The sequence below is a fragment of the Telmatherina bonti genome (assembly GCF_933228915.1).
Source record: "Telmatherina bonti genome assembly, chromosome: 17".
NCBI lineage: Eukaryota > Metazoa > Chordata > Actinopteri > Atheriniformes > Telmatherinidae > Telmatherina > Telmatherina bonti.
This window is the reverse complement of record NC_136615.1, coordinates 7,899,078-7,920,621: the sequence shown is the minus strand read 5'-3', so window position 1 is coordinate 7,920,621 and position 21,544 is coordinate 7,899,078. Positions and strand designations below refer to the sequence as shown.

Sequence of the window (21,544 nt, the reverse complement as noted above, 5' to 3'; positions counted from 1 at the left end):
AATAACTGCAGAATTTTAAAGGGACATTTAGCAACTTTTTCTGTTGCTTACTGGCTGAAATCAATGTCTGCATTGATAAACGTGAACAATTTAAGACATATGGCATGCTGTGTTATGCTCTCTTTTTCTTTTTATTGAGTATAGTTAAGAAAATCAAATAACCGTTTATTGGTGTGTTATGTTTCCTTTTAAATAAGGGGCAGATATTACAAGAAATTTTCTTTTTCCTGCTCCTTTTCCAGCATGGTGCTCTGTTTTGTTTTGTTTTTGTACTGTAAAGTCTTGTTTTACCTTTTGTATGACCATGTGAGAAATAAAAATATAAATAAATAAATAAATAAAAAAGCACTAAAATACGACACATTGTGGTAAGCAAAGAATTTTATATCGGTTTCTACATCCAGGCACCGGTAAAGGACAAACCGCACCAACCCGGAATAAGAAGCGTTTTCACTGAAAGCCAGTAGACGTTTGGACTGGACGATTAATCGGATTTTAATCTCAACTACGATCTGGGTTTTCAACGATGATAAAAATAAAAGGGTGTGATTATTTTTCTCTCTGCAGTTTCCTCTCCTGCTGTCTTCAGCTGCTAATCGAGCGTCTCTGGCGTTGCAGCGCTGTACTGTAAACTCCTCCCACAGCCGCTTTGCTTTCATTCAGACACTGTTGCCAACTTGGAGACTTTCTCGCTAAATCTGGAGACTTTTTTTGTTAAAAGCGACAAATCTAGCAACTTTTACTGGAGTTATTGGAGACTTTTCTGGTGTTTTGGCGACTGACTTGAAGGCACATATTGTTCTGCAGTTACTGTAAGGAAGGAGCAGCGGGAGCCTCTCCCGTCCTAAAGCACTCCCAGGCGGCCAGTCTCAGTCGGCTCCGGCTGCAGGTCCATGTAGAATAACTGCAGTAGGTTGTGGAAGTTCACCTAAACATAGTTTATACCATTGTCAGTGACAACTGGCTGCATTATTTTCCTATACATAGTTCGGCGAGTCAAACACTGTAATATCCCTCTGTTATGGGGCGTTACCATAGCAACGCGTTAACCAGCTGGTTCAGATCAGCCGTCATTTAACAGGTGAATGAGAGAAACGCGCTGCAGCCTGACAGCGGTTGTTTGGTATAAAACGTACATCCAGACCAACGTAAAATAGTTCCTATATAAGCGGTAAAAGCAGATTAAACAACTCGGAACCGTCCATTAGACGGTTATAATGTACGACACGCAGTCTAGAACACCACGACGCGCAGCGTTGTTTATAAATACTGGATAATTGTGTTAAATAATTGAGATCTCAGTTTCAGTCAAAATAATTGTGATTATAATTTTCATCATAATCGAGCAGCCCTAGTGGACGGTGATGGGACGCCAGCGGAGACCAGAGAGTTGGTAAGTTAGAAGATCTGTTCTGCTGTCATTTACAAAAACGCAGGATTCGTTTCCATCAAGAAAGAGAAAAAGGAACCAGAGCGCCAGCATGGAGCTCGCCTCCCCCAGCTGGAAGCAGCTCAAGACGGAGGAAGATTATAAGAGACGCTGAAGTTGCAGGCTTGTGTCATGTGTTGTGTAAACTAGCCTCATGCTAACTGCTTTCGTTGGGTTTTATTAGACAGTGTTACTCATTAGCGTAGTTAGCACAACAGCAGATCCAGCTAAATCCCAGAAGTGAATGTTTATGTGCTTTCTGCAGCTTTCAAAGTCTCAGAAAACCAAGTTTTTCACAGTAAGTTTAGTTTATTCCCACCAGCTTTTAGTCAGACTTTACCGCGGCTCTGAAAGCTCAAGAAACCTCGTAAACACACAGTTCCATCGGGGTGTAACAGGATTTCCTTCTATGTGCTGCTGTGTGTGAGGCTGGAATTATGTCTTCATGCCATGAATGTGTTCTGCTGGTGCACTAAAGCAGATGATTCCAGTCAGCAGTGAACGGACCTGCATCCGAGGCTGAGTAGAACGAACACACACACACACACACACACACACACACACACACACACACACACACACACACACACACACACACACACACACACACACACACACACACACACACACACACGCCTGGGCTTTTTGATCCACGCTGGCTACCGTTGCTGCGCTACAATCTGTTTAAATGCCATTTCTACGTTAGTAACTGGATGAACTTCCAGCCAAACTGCAAAACGTCCCTTTAAAGTTCATCTTAAGATGAAAACGGCTCAAATGTTTAGCAAAGAGACTAAACCTGAAAAAATCTGCTTCACACTCCTGGAAGGAGATGATTGGTGTTTTAGACCTCTCTGATGCTCAAACAGCACAAACTAATCTGTTTATTTTAAAAAGGAAGCTCAGAAAAAAGAAAAAAGCTCTTTTTATTCTAGCGATAAATAAATATAAAACCTATCTGAACGGTTTCAGAGTGACTTGTAACGCTGAAATAAAAGTTCTGAGGAAGTTTTTTCCCCCATATGAAGGTTTGTCTGTCTGCACAGGTGCTAATTCCTCCTCAGAGACCTTAGATAAACCTGTTTGTGACCCGTTTTATCCTGCGGAACCTAATCTGGCTTCATCTCAGCCTTCTGCTACCTGCACCGCTCATCACTTTCTGTTTCCTCCCGGAAGAGCCGATGCAACGTGACGCCTTTTATGTCATGTGGTTTTACTGTTTTCAGCCAAACACGAAGCTCAATCTGAAATCATTTCTGGTTTGGTTTGTTGCCACTATGAATCATGTGACCGTCACGAGCAGCGATGGAGCTTGTCTCTGCAGACAGAGCGCTCAGTCTCACGCTGTAAACTCCGAGGCCCTGAACGCACCGCTTTCTGAACGAGCCGGCGCTGCTGTAGCCGCTCCACAAAGAGGGTCACGTAGAAACTGAGGATGTTAACCCTGAGATGAAGGAAACCTGGGCTTTCTGTTCCACAAAGAATCTGTTACCATGGTAACTGACTCCATCAAGCAAACTTGTTGCCAGGTAAAGAAAGCCTGAGCTTCTACCCGTCCTCTCCCACCTGAAGCTGCAGAACATGGCTGTCAGTATCAGCCTCTTTCTACACAATACGTTTTTTTTCCCCTTTTTTTGTAAATGGAAACTTTCCTTCTGAAAGTGACGTGCAGAACATTTCGGAAAGGAACCGGTGTGACGTGTTGAGGGGAAAGTGAGAAATGAAGAAGCCATAAAACAATCCGGTGTGAACGGTTGGAGGTCCGGCCGCTCTGGATGCCAGCACGTTTCAGGGAGTGACTCAACATCCCGGCGTCTCTTAGACGACCTTTTATGTTGATTTTTGCATTGGAACTTCTCGCTGCAACGAGGTGAAGCAATTGGTTTTATCAGCGGTTGCCATGGTGAATCCAGGTATCGCAGCTCTACTGATGGATTTTTACTGGTTTCTAACTCTGAGACTTGATCGAACCAAGTTTAGGATTTAAAACCTCCGAGTTGCTCAGTTAGAAGCAGGATCCGGTCAGTTCATCCTCCATGATGAGCTTCGTCTGTGGCGCTGCGCCTTTCAACGCCACATTTATTTCCTGCTTTCTCACCACCTCGATCAGCTGTTTATCACAACAGAGGTAGCAGGTAATAAGAGACGACGGGGGTCAAAACAACAACCAGAGAAGAGATGATGGGGGCGTCATCGCCGACGTGTGACTTTCCCACGTCATCAGCTGATCGTGACGGTGCAGCAGCAGCAGCTGGACACCAGCAGAGGTGTGCTGCATCGCTGGAGGAGTCAAACGTTTCACACACACACAGATCTGCACACTCAGGGAAAGTCAGGGCGTGTCAAACCACCTCTTCCTGCATGTTTTTACTCGATTCGTCCCGTTTTTTATTTGATGATTTGTTTTTTCTCACCTCTGATCCCATTTAAACCATTTGATCCAAACCAGTCCATCCCAGTTTTACTTCCTAACACATCACTGTCTCTCAGAGAACCGGACCGCGGTCGTCACGGCGTTTACAGCATGCGGACGTGTTCACCTGCAGAATGAGGATGAAGTAGTCGACGGGTTTGCCTCTCTGGTAGAGGAAGTGCTGCGGCGATCGCTTGTCGTTTTCGTTGAACTTGAGCTCGTGGATGACGTCCGGGTGTCTGAGGATCCTCAGCAGGACTTTCTCTGTGATCTGGAACGGGCTGAACAGGTTCACCTCTGCCGGAGGGAAACAAGGATTCAGATTAAAGCAGCCAGACAATAAAAAAATCAATTTTATGAACATGTTTCTAAAGACATCAGGATAAAATCTGGATCTAATTCATTAACACAATTTAATCAGTAAAAACAGTGGTCTTAGTTTTCAGTTTTAACATCAAAAGCTTGAATTTATTTATAATTAAATAAATGAAAAATAAAATAAATAAATGTAAAAAAAAAAAAAAGTATGGAAAAAAACAGACGAGAAAAATAAAGTAAAAATAAATTAAATTAAAAAATTAAATTAAATTTTTAATAAATAATATTTAAATAAAATAGAAATAAATACAAAAATAAACGGATTAAAATAAAAAGAAATAAAATAAAGTCCAGATGAGGCGTTCAGGAAGAAAGAATAAAACTGAGTGTATTTATGATGGTATTATTGAGTTTTCCTTCTGGGATAAACTAAGCATTTTCATTCATTTATTCCTCAAATTAAATTTCTAGTTTTAGACTTTAAACTTCCACCAACATTTTTTTTATTGAATTATTGAATTAATTTTTCTGTTATGATTATTTTTCTGTTTCATTGATTCCTTCTGTTCTGTTGGAAAAGACTTTTCAGCATCTGTTCAGGTTTTATTTGGCTTATCGGAGGATTTACTGGCAAAGTTAAAATGATTCACTGATTTGCTGAAAAACAGAAAAATAATCTGTTTATTTTTCCTTTTTATGATGAACTGAAACAAACGTTCTTGTTTTCGTGCTTCGGGTTTTTTCCTGACCGGCTGATTAAAGCAGACGTGAAGCTTCCTGTGCAGGTGTGGCACGAAGCTCCGCCCCCGCACGGCTCACCTGTGGCCAGGAAGCGATGAGCCGCCAGCATCAGCTGCGGAGAGATCTTCACTTTACTGTCGCTGTCGTGCTTGAAGGCCGAGAAGTCTCGCTTGTTTTTGTTGGGATCCACCTTCTTCTTGTTCCTGTTGTCGGCTGCAGACAGAGGATGAGGAGGAGGAGGTGAAGAGCACAGAAAAAAACATTTACCACAGAGATGCTTAACTGGTTGCCATGACAACAGCTTCAGCCTGCGGAAAAGCCGGCGACTGCAAAACACCATCTATAAGATGAACGTTAACACAATGCCACGGAGGAAAGATCTGCAGTGATCTCAGAGAAGCAGCTGTTGAAGGGTAAACTATCTGGAGTCCATCGCTCTGCAGGAAAAAGGAAAACATTCCCAGAACCGGACATCCCAGCAAGTTTAGCCTGAGACCAGAGGCGATGGAGGGGTTGCAGGAGAAAACAACGGCTTACGCCGGTAAAGATGCATCTGAACGAAGCACAAGACTTCTGGAACAACACAGACCAGAGCAAAGTAAGGATGTCTGGTCAGAGTGCACAGCAGCACATCAGCAGAGTCTCACGCCAACTGTCAAGCACGGCGGTGGAGGGATGATGATCTGGGCTTGTTCTGGGGCAACCATGAACTCATGATAACCAAAGTATCGCAAGTCCATCTGTCTGTAGGCTAAGCTGTCTGATGCACTGATCCAGAAGAGAATCAAACCGTTGACCCGATCCAGTCAAAGTCCAGACCTCAACCTGACACTTTCATCACTCTTAGAACGCCGCGCAACTAAAATATCACAATGACAAACTGGTAACTTAACTAAAAAAAACTTCCTAAATACCTCTGAAATGTTATTTTGCTCTCATTTTCAGGTTTTTCAGACTAGAAGTTTCTCCCTAAAGAACGATGGAAACACTTTTTCCAGATCCAGGGCTGGGATGTACCTGCAGTGTACCACACAGCGATGTTTTACTACGCCTGTTTGACTTGCTGCAAACAGCGGAAGCATGATGCAACAAAATGTTCCATCCTGGAGTCACCACTAGGGGGCAGTACACAACACTGGCCAATCTACCAGTCACATGGTATTTCCATAAACAACCAGTCTGTTGCTAGCTGGTAAGGCGGGAATATAACAAGGTCCGAGAGGCGCGCCATGGTGTTCACCTCTGATCCGTTCATGCTCTCGTTTGCCAGCAAGTATCGCAACTTGGACACGCGACTCGTTACCTCGCGTCAACGCGAGCAGCCTGCGAGCCAAATGAATGCCAGGAACTCATGCATGCGTACATGCACATGTTCCTAACAGCAAGTACAGTTCTGCTCATATTTATTTATTAAAGAAGGAAAAAAACAGCTGCCTGTAAAATAACCTAAAATTGATTAAAGTAATAATAAATAAAAAATTTATGAAAATCATTACATTATTTTCTAATTCTGGTTCAATAGAAATATTTTTCTTTAAAAAGAAAACAAATAAAATAATTTATTAAATATTCCATCAGTCATAAACTAATATTTAGTTGAACAATCCTTTTTTGTTTCCGCTCCAATCAGGTGTTTTCTGTTCGTCTCAGTCAGACTTCTGCACCTGTTGACAGGTATTTTGTCCCACTGTTCAACAGAAAAGTCTCTCATTTGTCCAGGACACATTTGTTTGTTTTTTTCTTTCTTCAACTCAATTAAATGAAAAAACAGTGTCTTGTTTTACTAAATTATATTTTTGCAAATCTTTCATTATTGTTCTTTTTTTTTTTTTGCAATTCACATTTTATTGAATTTTCATATTTTAAACAAACAATAATAATAATTAAAAATATTAATAAGAAAAAGAAAAAAAAGGAAAAAGGCAGGTCTTTCAGCAGGCAGAGTCTACCATAAATTATCTAAAACAAAATTGAGAGGGTCCAACGGTCTGGTTTGGATGATGGGTGTTCAGCAAATGTGACATAGTCTTTATGTGTTTACATTGACACATACTTTTCAATTTCTTGCATACAGAAAATCTGCAAAACTCTCCCGCTGTTCATTAATATCTACATTTCCAGCATTCAGTCTCAGCCATTTCCATCTTTTCTACTTTCCAGTTCTTTTTCCTTTTTTAAGTCTCCAGTTATTTGAGTGACTGTTGTAAATTCAGCTTTTCTTTAATGAAAGGGGATGAATACATATGAGCACAACTGTATATCCCAGTCCTTACACGTCACTGGATGTGACAGAGAGGGTCACGTGACCAGTTCATTTCATAAAGATGGCTTCTGGATGCCTTCTCTCATCATCTGATGAGAAAAGCAGCTACCAAAAAAGCTGCTCAGAAACACACAATGGCAAAGTTGCATCTCTCAAAATGAGATTTTCTGAGAATTACAGCTCATCAACACCATTCAACTCTTCAAACTGCTGCTTGAGATGCTGTGGTGGGACCTCCAGAGAGCTGCTGGAGCAACGATGGGAAGAAGAGTGGAGCAAAGCTCCTCCACAGTGATGAGAAACATCACATCATCCAGAAATGGCTGCAGAAGCTTCTGCAAGCTGCTCCTGAGCTTTGGTTCGGTTTTTATTCAATACATGAAATGTTACGAGTTGTTCTTACCTTGTTTGACACCCTGATTTATTCTACCAGGACATCAGTGAGTTTACCAGTGACTCGAACATGACAGGACATTTCTATCTGCTGGAAGGCGGCAACTCACTGTAGAGGTCGGACTCATCCAGGATCTCCGACTTGATGATCTCCTCGATGACATCCTCCAAGGTGACCAGCCCCAGGACCTCGTAGAAGGGGTCTCCCTCTCCCTCGTTGTTCACCTTCTGAACGATGGCCAGGTGGGATTTACCTGGAGAGAACAGAGATCACCTGAACGTTACCACAAGCCCATGCTGGTGATGAAACTTTTAGGATTTAAGCGCTCCGGTTTCCAGATATCAGCTGCCAGGAAAGTAGGGCAGCATCCGACGCCAGGGAGGGGAAGAAGTTTGTGAGTTTGGCCTTCAAACAGATTCCAATACTGAAAGATTAAACATAATTTCTCACTTTTCTATTTTCAAACAGCCACGTTGCGGTCCGATCTGTCAACGGATTTATCCTGGGAGTACAGGCTCATACCTTAATATAGCCCAGATGAGACTTAGCGCTTTGGAGAGAAAAGAGCTGGAAGAGCTGCCAGAGTGAGATAAAGAGCAGAGAAACCGAGGGAGCTGAAAACATAAATCCACTCCTGGCTCTGCTCTCCAAACTTTGTGCTTGTAAAACTAGACATGTTCAGAGTAGAGACGTTCCCAGCGAGGTGAGTGACGGAGACTAATCAGGTCACCAGGATGGAAACCTGTCAGACTTCATGGACATCAAACACCGGCAGCGTCGTTTGGCTCGGCCTCCTCAGCGATGCGGAGATGTTTCCATTCCCAAAAGCTGAGTCATCGCTTCAGGAACCTCTTCCTTAATGCCTCTTTCCTGCTAATCTGTTTTTAAAACAGCGGGTCGCTGTTTAACACGTAAACAAAACAGAATGTAATGATGTGCAAATGGCAAAAACGACGTAAAACAGGAAACAGTGAGAAGAGGCAACAGAAGGCTGGAAACTGCAACAAAACAGCAGGAGGGACATGATGCAGCTGATATGATCAATAACAGGATGAGGTATAAAGAAGACCTTAGGGAGGCAGAGTCCCTCAGAACTAATTGTAACTAACGGTATTTTTAACACGTCATAAATAAAAGCAGCTCAATGTGTTAAATGATCATGATGCTGTAATTAAACTCGGCCAACATCGTACTGGTGTCCCTTTAGCTCTGGTTTTATACCCTAAACATCCATTTCTGCTCCGTTACATTAATGTGGATCTCTGCTTTAAACGTCATGAGTCACCAAGCTGATACCTCCACGCGTCTTTCTTCGTTGTCACAGTTGTTAAGTGAGTTTATCCACTAGTGGGCAGTGCTGAGCTCAGAGTTCATTTCCACATTTTGACCATAGATTGTATATAAAAAGATGGGCGGAGCCTCTGTGACGTCACCCATAGGTTTCTGAAGAGCTGACTTGAAGCTCGGTGGGCAGTTCCTACCATCACCATCATGCCAGCCTTATGCGCGTCGTCTCGCCCGGAAAATACAAGTATGGGAAAAGAGGTGGAGCTGAGAGGGGGGCTGTGAGTGTCATGGTGGATGATTGACATCAAGCGAACTCCGAGCTTTCTGTAGCTAAGAGCTAACCGAGCTAACCCGGAGATAACAGGAGATAACCAGCTAACGGAGGTAAGCGGGCTAAAGCTAAGTCATGTTGTTAACCGGCTAAAAAACGCGGTAGTTCTACGTTTCTCCTTCTTGAAGCAGGAGATCGGGTACCTGTCAATCAAAAGGACACACCCCTAAATATGCCAAATTTCGAGATGAAATTACTTCTAAACGGGCGAGTTAGAAAAAAATTCACTCCCCCCACAGTTGTCATGAAGGTAAACCTGATCTATTAAACCAAAAATGGATTTTTGTACCAGGCTGTAAACATGTTTATTTCTGCTGTAAACATGTTTATTCCTGCTGTAAACATGTTTATTTCTGCTGTGAAGTTGGTCTTTTTAACATGGGAGTCTATGGGGATTTGCTCTGTTTTGCAGCCCCTAGTGGAAGAAGGGGGAACTGCAGTTTTATGCACTTCTGCATAGGCTTCACTTTTTTTTTTGTAATATGTATGCGTACTGTAAAGACAGTTTTAAAACGTATGGATCTGTACAGAATGAAGAATGAGTCCCAAGATGTTCCCAGGCCAGCCGAGAGAAATAATCCCTCCAGCGTTCAAGTGGTTGTACGTTTTTACAATAAAACTTCACATTATAAAGTGACAAGGCCCAAACTTTTTTTTTAATGAGGATGACAGCTCTACGCTTCTGTAGAAAACTGACCAGAACCTGGTTAAACATTGGCAAAACACCAGTGTTTCCGGTCGGCATGAGCAGAGAGAAGCTGGTTCCAGTTGGCAGCTTTGCAGCTTCAACATGAAACTTCAAAACTCCCAAACATGAGAAAACACACAATGCTGGAGGGGGGCTGACATCCTCCTCTCAGATCCTGTGCTACTGGGGGAGGGTTGAGGAGAAGGTTGCTGATCTTTGAACTCTCAGTCGAAGTGGGTGAGGGGTGTGAATGGTGGGCTTTTAAACCTGCGGCAGGACTCAGACCCTCAGGTGGGGGAGGGTTTCCTGTTTTCCACACTGAAGACCCTCAGCTGTGAGGCTGTGTAACCAATCATCATGCGCTAATTTCCCCGACCGGAGGGTTGTTTTTGGACCTGCCGGCCTCCTGGTTGACCTGACCTTTGTTTCTCCATGGTCTACAGCCTACAGGAAGGTCTTGGTATAAATACGTCCAGACAAACGCCCCCGAACTTCCAATTCAGGCCAAGTCCATCTGTAAAACCAGACCCGACTCCATCCGTTCACCTGGCCCACGGGTACTTCCTGCACCAACACCCAAAAAGCATTAATTCCCAAAAAGCTCGACAGCTTTTAGCCTCAAAGGCGTTTTGTTTTGCAGCAGCGAACACTCACAACTTTTACTGCTATCACCGCTTCCCAGTTCCAACTGCCACCGATCCCTGCTCTTCTTCATCATCCCAGATCACGCCCACATACGATGCTAATGATTATGATAGCTTTGTTTTTTTAAAGATATTCAATCAGTTTAAATGGGAAATCAAATATCAGGACAAAACAAAAGCAAACGGAATTAAAAAAAATCTGTTTTAAAAAGTGAAAACATATAAAACTTATTTTAAACCCCTTTTCTAAAATTCACTTACATTTAATATAGATTGAATAAAGCACATAAACTATGATTATAGACATAAACACAAGGATAGTTGTGTTTCTGTTCTGCAAATGTTTACTAAAAAAGCTCTAATTGGGGGAAAGATAAATGTCTGTGACTATAAAGTTTGTTAAAGAAAAAAAAAACTTGGAGGAAAAAAAATAGAGAAGTGGATGAACAGTCTAACAGGGTAACAGGCTAAAAACAGACAATGTCTGAGTTTAGAGCCATCGCTTCCCAACGTAAAACTTAACGTATACGTACAAATCTACCAGGAATATATGGAGGAAAAATAAATTATTCCAGACAGAAAAATAACCGTGTCACTCGCTGTTACTGTTAACTTAGCATTATTAATATAAGCTAATTAATCCAAATCAGTATTAATTAGAAACAAGGCGAAGCACATTTAAAATAGTTTTCCTGTTGGCTGCATGTTGAAGACATTTCTGATGGCAGTCACATCAAAGCGGGAAAATCTTCCAGAAAAGTCAGCTTTATTTACATCCTAAATTTACATGTAGTTTTTAGTCATATTGGATTTATGCTAGCTCATTAAATCCCGCCTCACACCGGCGGACACTGGACGACACTCGCCGTCGTCCATTGTAACGCATTCTGAAACAGAGCAAAACACTTCCTGCCCTTCATCTGAATTTTGCTCGTCTTCCAGTGAAACCAGCTTAAAATAAACTATTTTACCTTTACTTATTGTTACTTTATTCTCACTTTACTTATATAAGAAATGTAAAATACGTGTATGAATGCATTTATATATGTTTTAAAATACTCATCATCTGTATGTATTATAATACATGAAAATATCTGATCTATATAATCCAAATACAGATGTTTTTACTCTCTACTTTCCTGTTAGTATGAAGGTAATAATGTAAGTAATTTCGGGGGGCGGGGGAATTTTTTCCCAACTTCTCCGATCAGAAGTAATTTCATCTGAAAATTTGGCATATTTAGGGGCGTGTCCTTTTGATTGACAGGTACCAATCTCCCACTTCAAGTAAGAACAACGTAGAACAACCGCGGTTTTTAGCCGGTTAACAACGTGACTTAGCTTTGGCCTGCTTACCTCCGTTAGCTGGTTATCTCCTGTTATCTCCGGGTTAGCTCGGTTAGCTCTTAGCTACAGAAAGCTCGGAGTTCGCTTGATGTCAATCATCCACCATGACGCTCACAGCCCCCCTCTCAGCTCCACCTCTTTGCCCATTTTTGTATTTACCAGGCGAGACGACGCGCATGACGCTGCCAAGATGGTGATGGTAGGAACCGCCCACCGAGCTTCAATTCAGCTCCTCAGAAACCTGCGGATGATGTCACGGAGGCTCCGCCCATCATCTTATATACAGTCTATGGTACAGACGCATAAGTGAGATTTGATTGGCTGAATTTGGGTTAAATAAAACATTGAAAACAGTGTTGTTGGACGTCAGACGCCCAGATGAACCAGTTGAAAACGTGTAATATGGGACCTTTAAGATGACTGGGTTTTCATACGTTCGACCTGGTTGTTTCTGTCATTTGGAACATTTTACACAGAAAAACAAAAAGATACCAGAAAAAAAAAAGTGTGAAGTTTCTTTTTGTAAAAGTTTGACACCTCAGCAGATCTGTGTTCTAACTTTAAGCGTGGTATTAGACCTTAATTAGTTCGTCAGCGTTATGGCATCAGCAGCTGAACTTTACATCTGAAGCTATTAAACATCTTCCCAGCACTCTGGAAATGAATAATTGATGCTCCCAGACGAGGAGGTGGCGGTAAAGCGTTTCTAAATTGCTGCTTTCCAAGCATGCAGTGAAATGAAGAAACGGTGGTCAACCAGAAAGTTCACGTCTAAGACAGCGAGAGGTGAGCTTGAACTGCCGGTCTAACTGCAGAGGAGCTTTGCTGAAGTGGTCTTCTGCTCTGCAGGGTTTCTGTGTGACTTCATCACAAACCAGGAGGCAGAAAGTGGCTCTCAACGCCGTTTGGCTGAGATGACATGACGACTTTTATCCATTCCCTGAAACAACGTGGACAAGGTCAAAAAGGTCAAAAAGACGAGTGAGGATCCAGTTCAGTGGAAAAGCAACCAGACGAGGCTGTAAACGCTAAACTACCAAATACAAAACAATATTCATATTAATAATCAGTTTACATCGTCCACAGATCTGTAAAATAAACGTTTTATTTGGTTCGTCTGCACTTACCTCTCTCATGTAGATGTATCTAAAAAGGGGGGTTGTAGGTATCTGTTTATATGTGTCTGTCTGTGTTTCCTTTATGTCTGATTTTAAACTGTAAAGCGCTTTGAGTTATATTTTACGTTCGAAAAGCGCTTCATAAATAAAGTTTGATTGTTTGATTATTTGCTGAGTCAACAGAAAATTAGAAATAATGCTGGAGTTTGTTAACTAGAAAGGAATATTATAATCCTGTGGCTGGATGCTCACACATCTCACCCTGCAGCGAAGAAGTTTCAAAGGAAAACTCAAAATGCAGTTTTAAGGACACATTTACATCAGCTTTTTTGATCCGAATCTGAATCCATTTGCTCAGAAACTCGCTTTGTTTGGGGAAATGTGAACGCTCCCAACAAATTCTGATTCGGACCAAAGAAGTGGACTCGGTCTGCTTACAAACGCAGGTCTCTATTTATTTCAAAAGAACCAAATACAGGAAGCAGACTACAAAAAAAGCCACCTCCTGCATGTGGCGTAGCGTTGCATTGTGGGTAAATCCATAGCGATGGCGTTAAGGGTCCTCTGCCTCGTCTGGTGTTCATACTGCGTCCATTGTTGCAGTGGATTTCTGCAGTATACTTGCATAAGACACAATAAAAACCCAAAACAGCCATAGTTTCGTCTCCATGTTTAACTGGCAGGTGGAGGAAACAGTTTTCTTCTTCACGCCGGTCTGGTCCTCTCTTCTGCTAAATACCAGTGCAGCGCCACCTCTGGTGGGAATGGGGATATATTATTCTAATGGTTTGACTGGTTTGACCAAAGTGCAACGTGAATACGACCTCGGTCCGCACGGATACACCCCCCTACAGCTGAGCTGAATCCCCAATCGGACCGAGTCTAGCGGACCTTTGATTCTAAATGCAGCCAAAGTTTCCAAATGAAAAATGAAAAAAGCTGCATTGATGCTGGAAAGCAAACAACTCTGTGACGGCAAAGCACGGTGGTGGACTTATCATGGTCCGGCTTGTTGACATAACCATAAAAAGATCTGATGACTGTTGTGAGCACAGAGATCATTTTTATAATCAGATCTGATGCATTTACAGAGAAACCATGTGTCCATTTCAGGCAGCAAGACTTGTTTTCTGTCAAAACGTCTGTAGTTCTGCGAGGTTGTTCTGCCCCCCCCCCAGCGGCTCTGAGGAGGTCTGCAAAGTGATTTAGGATGTTTATATTGAGGGACTGAGAGCCACTCCGGTACTAAGTCCATCCAGGAGTTTGGACACAGCTGCAAAAATCAGCCTGACAGTACAAGTCGTTCTGAAGGCTAATGTCAGCCTGTCACAACCAATCAGCCGACAGCTATGATGACTCAGACGTCATCGCCATCTCCATCACCTCGTGTTCCTCTGGACAGGAGGTGAACGGTCAGCAAAACATTCAGCAAGTTCCACCAGAGATGGTTCAACTCTAAATAAAAACTGTGTGGAAAAGAGAAATCTGATGCATTTTCAGGATGAAACCTGAGAGGTGAGTACAGGTTTCACTCCGGATGCCACTTTCCTCCGGATTATGCAGCATGTGAGCAGTGCTGAGGCTTTGATGCTATAAAAAGGCAGAGCTCTGGGTGATGCTCGTCTACACTGACAGCTGAAAACACACCAACTGCAGCATTCGGACAACTTCAGAGCTCCTGCAGCCTGATGGTGAAGAAGCAGTACCTCCCAGCCCCGTAAGCTCCCGCTACGACAGCCTAATCATATTAGCAAATATGTGGATATCAGCGCAGATTTCCTGCACTAATCCTGAGCGCCTGAATGTGCAGAATTATTTCATCCCATCAAACATCACAGCAGCTGATTTCAGTGATTAGTTCCAACTGAAGGTGATCAAACTGCCAGATTATCTCCAACATGGAGGAGGCCAACGAGGAAACAACGCTGAGAGCAAATCCTCCAGGTTTCCATCAGTTAGCAGCTAAAGCAAGCCTCTCTGCACTTCCAGCTCCTGCAGTGCTCATATATATATATATATATATATATATATATATATATATATATATATATATATATATATATATATATATATATATATATATATATATATATATATATATATATATATATATATGTATTTATTTTTCAAGCAAAATGATGGTCTGGATACAGAGCAAATTTACATTACCAAGGGGAGCTTCATGGATATAAGGATCCCCTTGATATTCTGGATTCTTATTTTATTTTTCTATTTATTTTGTGTAATTGTTTGAATTACAGAGTTTGCAAAATTACTGCTGGATCGGACTGGAGAGGATAGTAGGACAGAAAGTGAACCAAAAAGAAGAGAAAACATAGAACACACCCCGTAGAGATAGAGAGAGTTCTGATATTTAACGCTGTTTTAATCTTTGCATAAAGGATATTAAATTGTTCCTAAACAGAGTCCACAGAAATAAAAGTTTTCACGCAATAAATTTGAAGTGAAGTCAGAATCAGTCCAAATGAAGCAAAGTGATTTAACAGATGAAGTTTCTGCTCAACAGGAAACAAAGGACCAGATTATCTATCAACCCTTTAAAACCAGAGGTTCCCTAACTGGGACGATGTGATTAGATGGCACTGAACTGGGCCAAAACGGGCATTTTGGAGACGTCATCCGTTGCAGAGTCTGCATCGAGCCAAAGAGATTCATCCTGACAGTGGTGTTTCTACTTTCTAAAAGCCTGAAACCTTTTTACATGTGCAATGTGCCACCTTCATTTCTTCTCCACCAGTTACACCTGTAGCAGCGGTTAGCAACTCCAGTCCTGCAGATGGTAGGAGATGTTGGGGAACGGGGGATTAATATTTAATCGATGCATCTTGACCAGAAGTCAGTAGTCAAAGTGGCAAACAGTAAACAACAGAGCTAGCAGGAAGCTAGCTGCTAGCCTTGCAGCTACTGTTACAGCAACTAGCCTGACAAGCTAACCTAGAAAACGATACAGAAGCAGAAGTTCCTGTTTTACTGCTGCGCTTCAAAACATTTATTCATCTGCAGCTTGTAAATGTCAACTTTCAGAAAACAACGTTGGAGTGAGTCATTATTCCACCACAAAGAATCAGTCACAGTTTGATGCGTTTCAGTCTGATTCATTGTAAACTGATTATATTCAGCATTAAGTGTTAATTAATCAGTAAGAGGATGAATAGATAAGTTCTGATCATCTGCTGAATGGACGAATGGAAGGACAGGTGGATGGATGGATGGATAGATGGATGGATGGATGGATGGACAGACAGAAGGACTGATTGATTGATGGATGGATAAAATAATCTTTTCATGAAAAGGCGGAACGATAAAACGTTTGCAGATTTCCGAATCTGCAGATGAATCTTGTTCCAATATGAAGAAGTTTGAGGCAGAATTCTGGTTTCCACTGAGAAAGATGCAGAATGCCGACGTCTGCAGCTTCATTCCCACATTTCTCCAACTTTCATCATCTGTTTTTACCGATCCAGCAGTGGAAAACTGCAACACGAAGCCTCGCCTGCAGTCTGAATTCTGATCCCAGAAACACGACACGGATAAAAGCCGTCTGGCATCAATCTGTATGGATCGATCACCTCCTCCAACCTCGCGTTTAAAACACATCATAGTCACGTTTAGATTCAGTCTTAAAAAAAAATAAAATAAAATAAACTTTAAAAAAAAGTTTTACCAGACTGGGGATTACATGAGTCTAGTCTGCACATCGCACTAGATGTTCTTTAGAAATTAGAGTATGTTGATCTCTGAAAGGGTGTACTTGCATTACTATGGTATTTTTTATTTTAGGTGAAAATAGTCTCAAAATAACAATCAGCGCAATAATATCGTCGATAGCAATAATTTTTAGACGATTAAATCGCATGGTGAAATATGTTACTGTGACAGGCCTAGTTCTGATCATCTGTTGGCTGGATGGATGGACAGATGGATGGACAGACGGACGGTTGGATGGATGGACAGAAGGACAGATAGATGGATGGATGGATGGATGGATGGACAGAAGGACTGATGGATGGATGGACAGAAGGACTGATGGATGGATGGATGGATGGATGGATGGATGGATGGATGGACACAGATGGATGGACAGACGGATAGATGGATGGATGGATGGCTGGATGGATGGACAGAAGGACTGATGGATGGATGGACAGAAGGACTGATGGATGGATGGATGGATGGATGGATGGATGGACAGACAGATAGATCGACAGACGGATAGATGGAGGAACATATGGACAAATAGATGGACGAATGGATTGATGGACAGATGGATGGACGGACAGATGGATGGGTGGACAAATAGATGGATGGATGGATGGACAGATAGATTGATGGATGGACCGATAGATGGATGGATGGGGAACAGATGGATGGATGGACAGACGGACAAATGGATGGATGGAAGGATGGATGGACGGACAGATGGATGGGTGGACAAATAGATGGACGGACAGATAGACGGACGGATGGACAGACGTATGGATAAAATAATCTCTTCATGAAAAGGCGTAACATCTTTTACTTGTAAAGCAGAGACGATAAATCGTTTATCCAACTTTGATCATCTGTTTTTACCGATCCAGCAGTGGAAAACTGCAACACGAAGCCTCGCCTGCAGTCTGAATTCTGATCCCAGAAACACGACACGGATAAAAGCCGTCTGGCATCAATCTGTATGGATCGATCACCTCCTCCAACCTCTTGTTTAAAACACATCATAGTCACGCTTACGGAAGCTTCAGTCTCCTTCAACACAACAAATAAATATTCTGCACATTAGTTGATTACAAAAATAGTCTACAAAATACTTGATCAGACAGAAATCTGAATTTTATCTGAATTATCAAATTATTTTCAGAAAATGCTGAAGATGCTGCAGGTCTAACTAAATAAAGTGGATCATTTCCTGGTTTTTGTAATATTTAACAGTTAAAAAAGATTTTTTTCTACATTTATACAAGAAAACTTTATGTCCAACTTTTATTTATTAGTGGGAAACAATTGATCATTAAAAAACATCAACAGCCATTTAAATAAATGATTTTAGGAGCAGATAGAAAATAAAAATACTTCAATCTGCAAATATTTGTCATATTTTAATTGTATTGATTTTAAAAGAAATGTGTTGAGCTGATTGGTTAATCATTTATCTAACTGCATCTGATTTAGTTATGTTTTTTTTCTGGATTTAATGTAGAAATTATGAGTTAAATGACAGAAAACTATCAGGATTCAAGTCGTTTTTGAGCAAATACTGTAAAAAACTAGAAGATCTGATAGAATTATGATCGACTGAAAGAAACACAAAGCTGTGCACAGACAGGTGTTTTCAGACCAGGCGTGTGTGTGTGTGTTAGTGCAGTGAAGTGTGTGTCCTGGTAAAATGTGTTTCTAAATGCAGCATGGCATGTTCCATTCATCAATATTCGTCTGATCAATACACTCTGATCAATTCCTCTGATCAATACACACAGATGTCTGTGACACACACACCTTTTTTGAACTCCTCCAGCATGGCGTCCAGCTTGGTGTCGTGAAACACGAAGTGCACCGGGTGGTTGTAGAACTTGGTGATGGTCTTCAGGGTGGTGCAGTCGTCCGGGTCCACGAACGCCAGGTCCTTCACGTACAGGATGTCCACGATGTTGGACCTCTCGTCGTCGTACACGGGGATGCGCGTGTACCCGCTCTCCATGATCTCCGACATGGTGTTGAAGTCCAGCACGGCGTCCGCCTGGATCATGAAGCAGTTCGCCAAGGGGGTCATCACGTCCTCCACGGTCTTGGTCCTGAGCTCCAGCGCGCCCTGGATCATGTTCAGCTCCTCCTTGTCCAGGTCGTTGTAGGGCTCCGTGACCTTCAGCATCTCCACCAGCTTCTCCCGGTTGTACACGGTGCCGATCTCCTGGCCCAGCAGGAAGTCCAGCAGTTTGCTGACCGGGAAGGACAGCGGGAAGGTCAGCAGCATGAAGAACTTGGTGAGCAGGATGGTGTTGGCCCCCACGGCCAGCCCGTGGCGGGAGCACAGCGCCTGCGGGACGATCTCGCCAAAGATGACGATGCCGATGGTGGAGGCGACCACTGCTCCCAGTCCGGAGCCGATCAGGTCATCCAGCAGGATGGTGAGGGTGGTGTTCACCAGCACGTTCCCCAACAGCAGAGAGCACAGCAGGTAGTTCCCTTTGCTGCGGATGGGCTCGATCTTCCGGGCGTACTTCTTCTCCTTGTCGGTGCCGCAGCTCTGCACGATGCGCAGCTCCATGGGGTCCAGCGCCATCAGCCCCAGGTTCAGGCCGCTGAACATGCCGGACAGCAAGAGCAGGCAGGAGATGAGGATGGCCTGCAGCCACATGGGCAGCAGGGACTTCTTCTCCTCCACCACCAGCACCCTGCCGTCGCTGTCCCCCAGCAGCACCCATCTCACGCCGTCCTGGCTCAGCGTGCACAGCGCGTACTCCTTCTGCAGCTCGCTCTTGCGCAGCGGCTTCACGTGCACGCTGAGCACCCCCGACGTGGCCCTGCTGCTCACGTTCATGAAGCTCCCGACGATGATGTCCTTGGTGAAGTCAACACAAGTCCTGTCCGGCGTGTCTATCGTGCCGCTGCCTCCTCTGGCCGCCGCCACCGCCTCCTCCTCGCCCTCCTCCTCCTCCTCCTCCTCCCCGCCGCCGCCGTCCGCCAGCTCGGTGAAGCGGATCTGCGTCCAGGCGCCCGAGTGGAGCTGCACCCCGTAAAACCGGAGCTGCACGGTGCTCTCCTCAGTCACCTGGATGACACCGTCGTCATTGGTGCTGGCCGGCTTGTCGCTCCTCTCCAGCCGCATGCCGAGCACCTGGCCGCGGCCGCCCGCACGCGCCGCGGCGGCGGCGGCCACCGTCTCTGTCCGGCCGCCCACGGCGCTCCACAGGCAGATAATGACGGTGAGAACGTAACCCTGCTGCCCGCTCCATTCTGTCGCCATGTTTGTTTCTCTGCTCGGCGACCTGGGAGCTGACGTCATTTACTCATGTCCGAGCGGCTCCGCCCCCCCGCCCTCCATCACATACACACACACCCCCCTCGTTAACACCGCCTACCGGACAGCGACAGGTAGAGCTAATAAACACACACACACTCCCCGCCCTGCGGGTCACACACAGCGCATTGCTGCACGTTGAAGCAGCATTTCTGCATATAAACACCCCCCAACACGACTGTCCCCCCTTACCCCCCGCTGGGCTCGCGGCACTGCGGCACACAGCTGGACGGACTCCGCCGCTGCGTCCAGCGGTTTTCACCCGGAGCCAGCTGCTCTTATGTAAAGGCACATGGCATCTTTTTCTCCCCCTTCTCCCCCCTCCATCCTCCCTCATCCTGCATCAGCCTGCATCCCGCTGGCACCGAGCCCGGTCCGGGATGCTGGTCCTCACCAGAGACCCGGTCTGTCTGCAAGCTGACAGGAATATTAATATTCCATAAACTAGATGCTTCTGCGGAGGCTCCACAGACAATGGAAACGTTTGTGTCACTTTCCGGACTGTTTTTCAGCCGCTTTGTGTTTTTATTAGGTCCTAATATTCACTCATAAGCTGTTATGTAATGCTGCCAATAAATCATGGCCCAATGTTACAGCACCGCCTGGTGGACGACACTGTTATTACTCATAAACTGAGAGGATTTTCTTTTTTTTCTTTTGTTTACCACCAAACTTCACATTCATTCATTCATTCGTTCATTCATTATCCGAACCGCTTAGTCCAATTTGGGGACGCGGGGAAGCTGGAGCCTATCCCAGCAGTCTTTGGGTGAAATCAGTTTTGTTTCAAAATCTCCAAGCAAAACTTTTTAAATCTCATGCAAAAAACAATTAAAACCAAAACTTTCTAAAATTTAAGTAAAACAAATTATCTCAAAATGAAAAAATTATCAATCATAATGAAAACTATTAGGTTTTTATTTAGATAAATTGAGTAGTTTTGTTAGCAGTTTCCTCTTCATCATTCTCTCTTCTAAATTTTTGGTTGCCCTTCACAGTCTTTGGTTTTGATTCACGATTGTTTGGTTTCATTTCTAAAGCAAAACTTTCATGGGCGGGCTCTTTTCAGGGGCTCATTCCGATTGGCTGGTGAGTTTTTGAGTGACACAGCTGTAGCCCAGATGTTTAAACCCTTGTATAGCCTATGTATGCCAAATTCAGCTTATGTTTACACCCATGTCTGTTTTATCACTAAGTGTGCAGTTTGCATCAGTTTCTAGATACAAGTCTTGAATATACATTCGTTGGGAAGTGTTTCAACTACTGTGTACTGAAAAGTAAAAGTGGTTGAGTTCAAACAAGCACTCAAACTTCACAATCAATTAACACAAAAGTACATCTGGAATGAAAAACACAATCTGTCCCTCTCACGTGATTAATTTATTAAACCAAACATGATCAAATTTAACTGAATAAACTGATTTCCAACAGATGCTTCATAATCGACTCATTTAAAAAACAAACATGAACTCTGAAACTCTGGTCCTGCAGGTTTTAGAACAAAAACCTTCACACACCTGAATTAAAAGGAAGTTTTT

General features: G+C 43.3%; 1 protein-coding gene across 1 annotated transcript in view; it reads right to left on the bottom strand.

Annotated features, from left to right (window-relative positions):
* LOC306768474 (metal transporter CNNM4) overlaps nt 1-19,991 on the bottom strand; it is a gene marked incomplete at both ends in the record, with an annotated part of 47,339 nt that extends 27,348 nt beyond the window's left edge. The window contains 4 exons of the mRNA XM_079256851.1: nt 3,970-4,139; nt 4,980-5,114; nt 7,668-7,811; nt 18,485-19,991. Of these exons, the coding sequence (XP_079112977.1) occupies nt 3,970-4,139; nt 4,980-5,114; nt 7,668-7,811; nt 18,485-19,991 (1,956 nt within the window). The remainder of the gene's footprint in view (nt 1-3,969; nt 4,140-4,979; nt 5,115-7,667; nt 7,812-18,484) is intronic.
* Between the last annotated feature and the right edge of the window lie 1,553 nt (nt 19,992-21,544).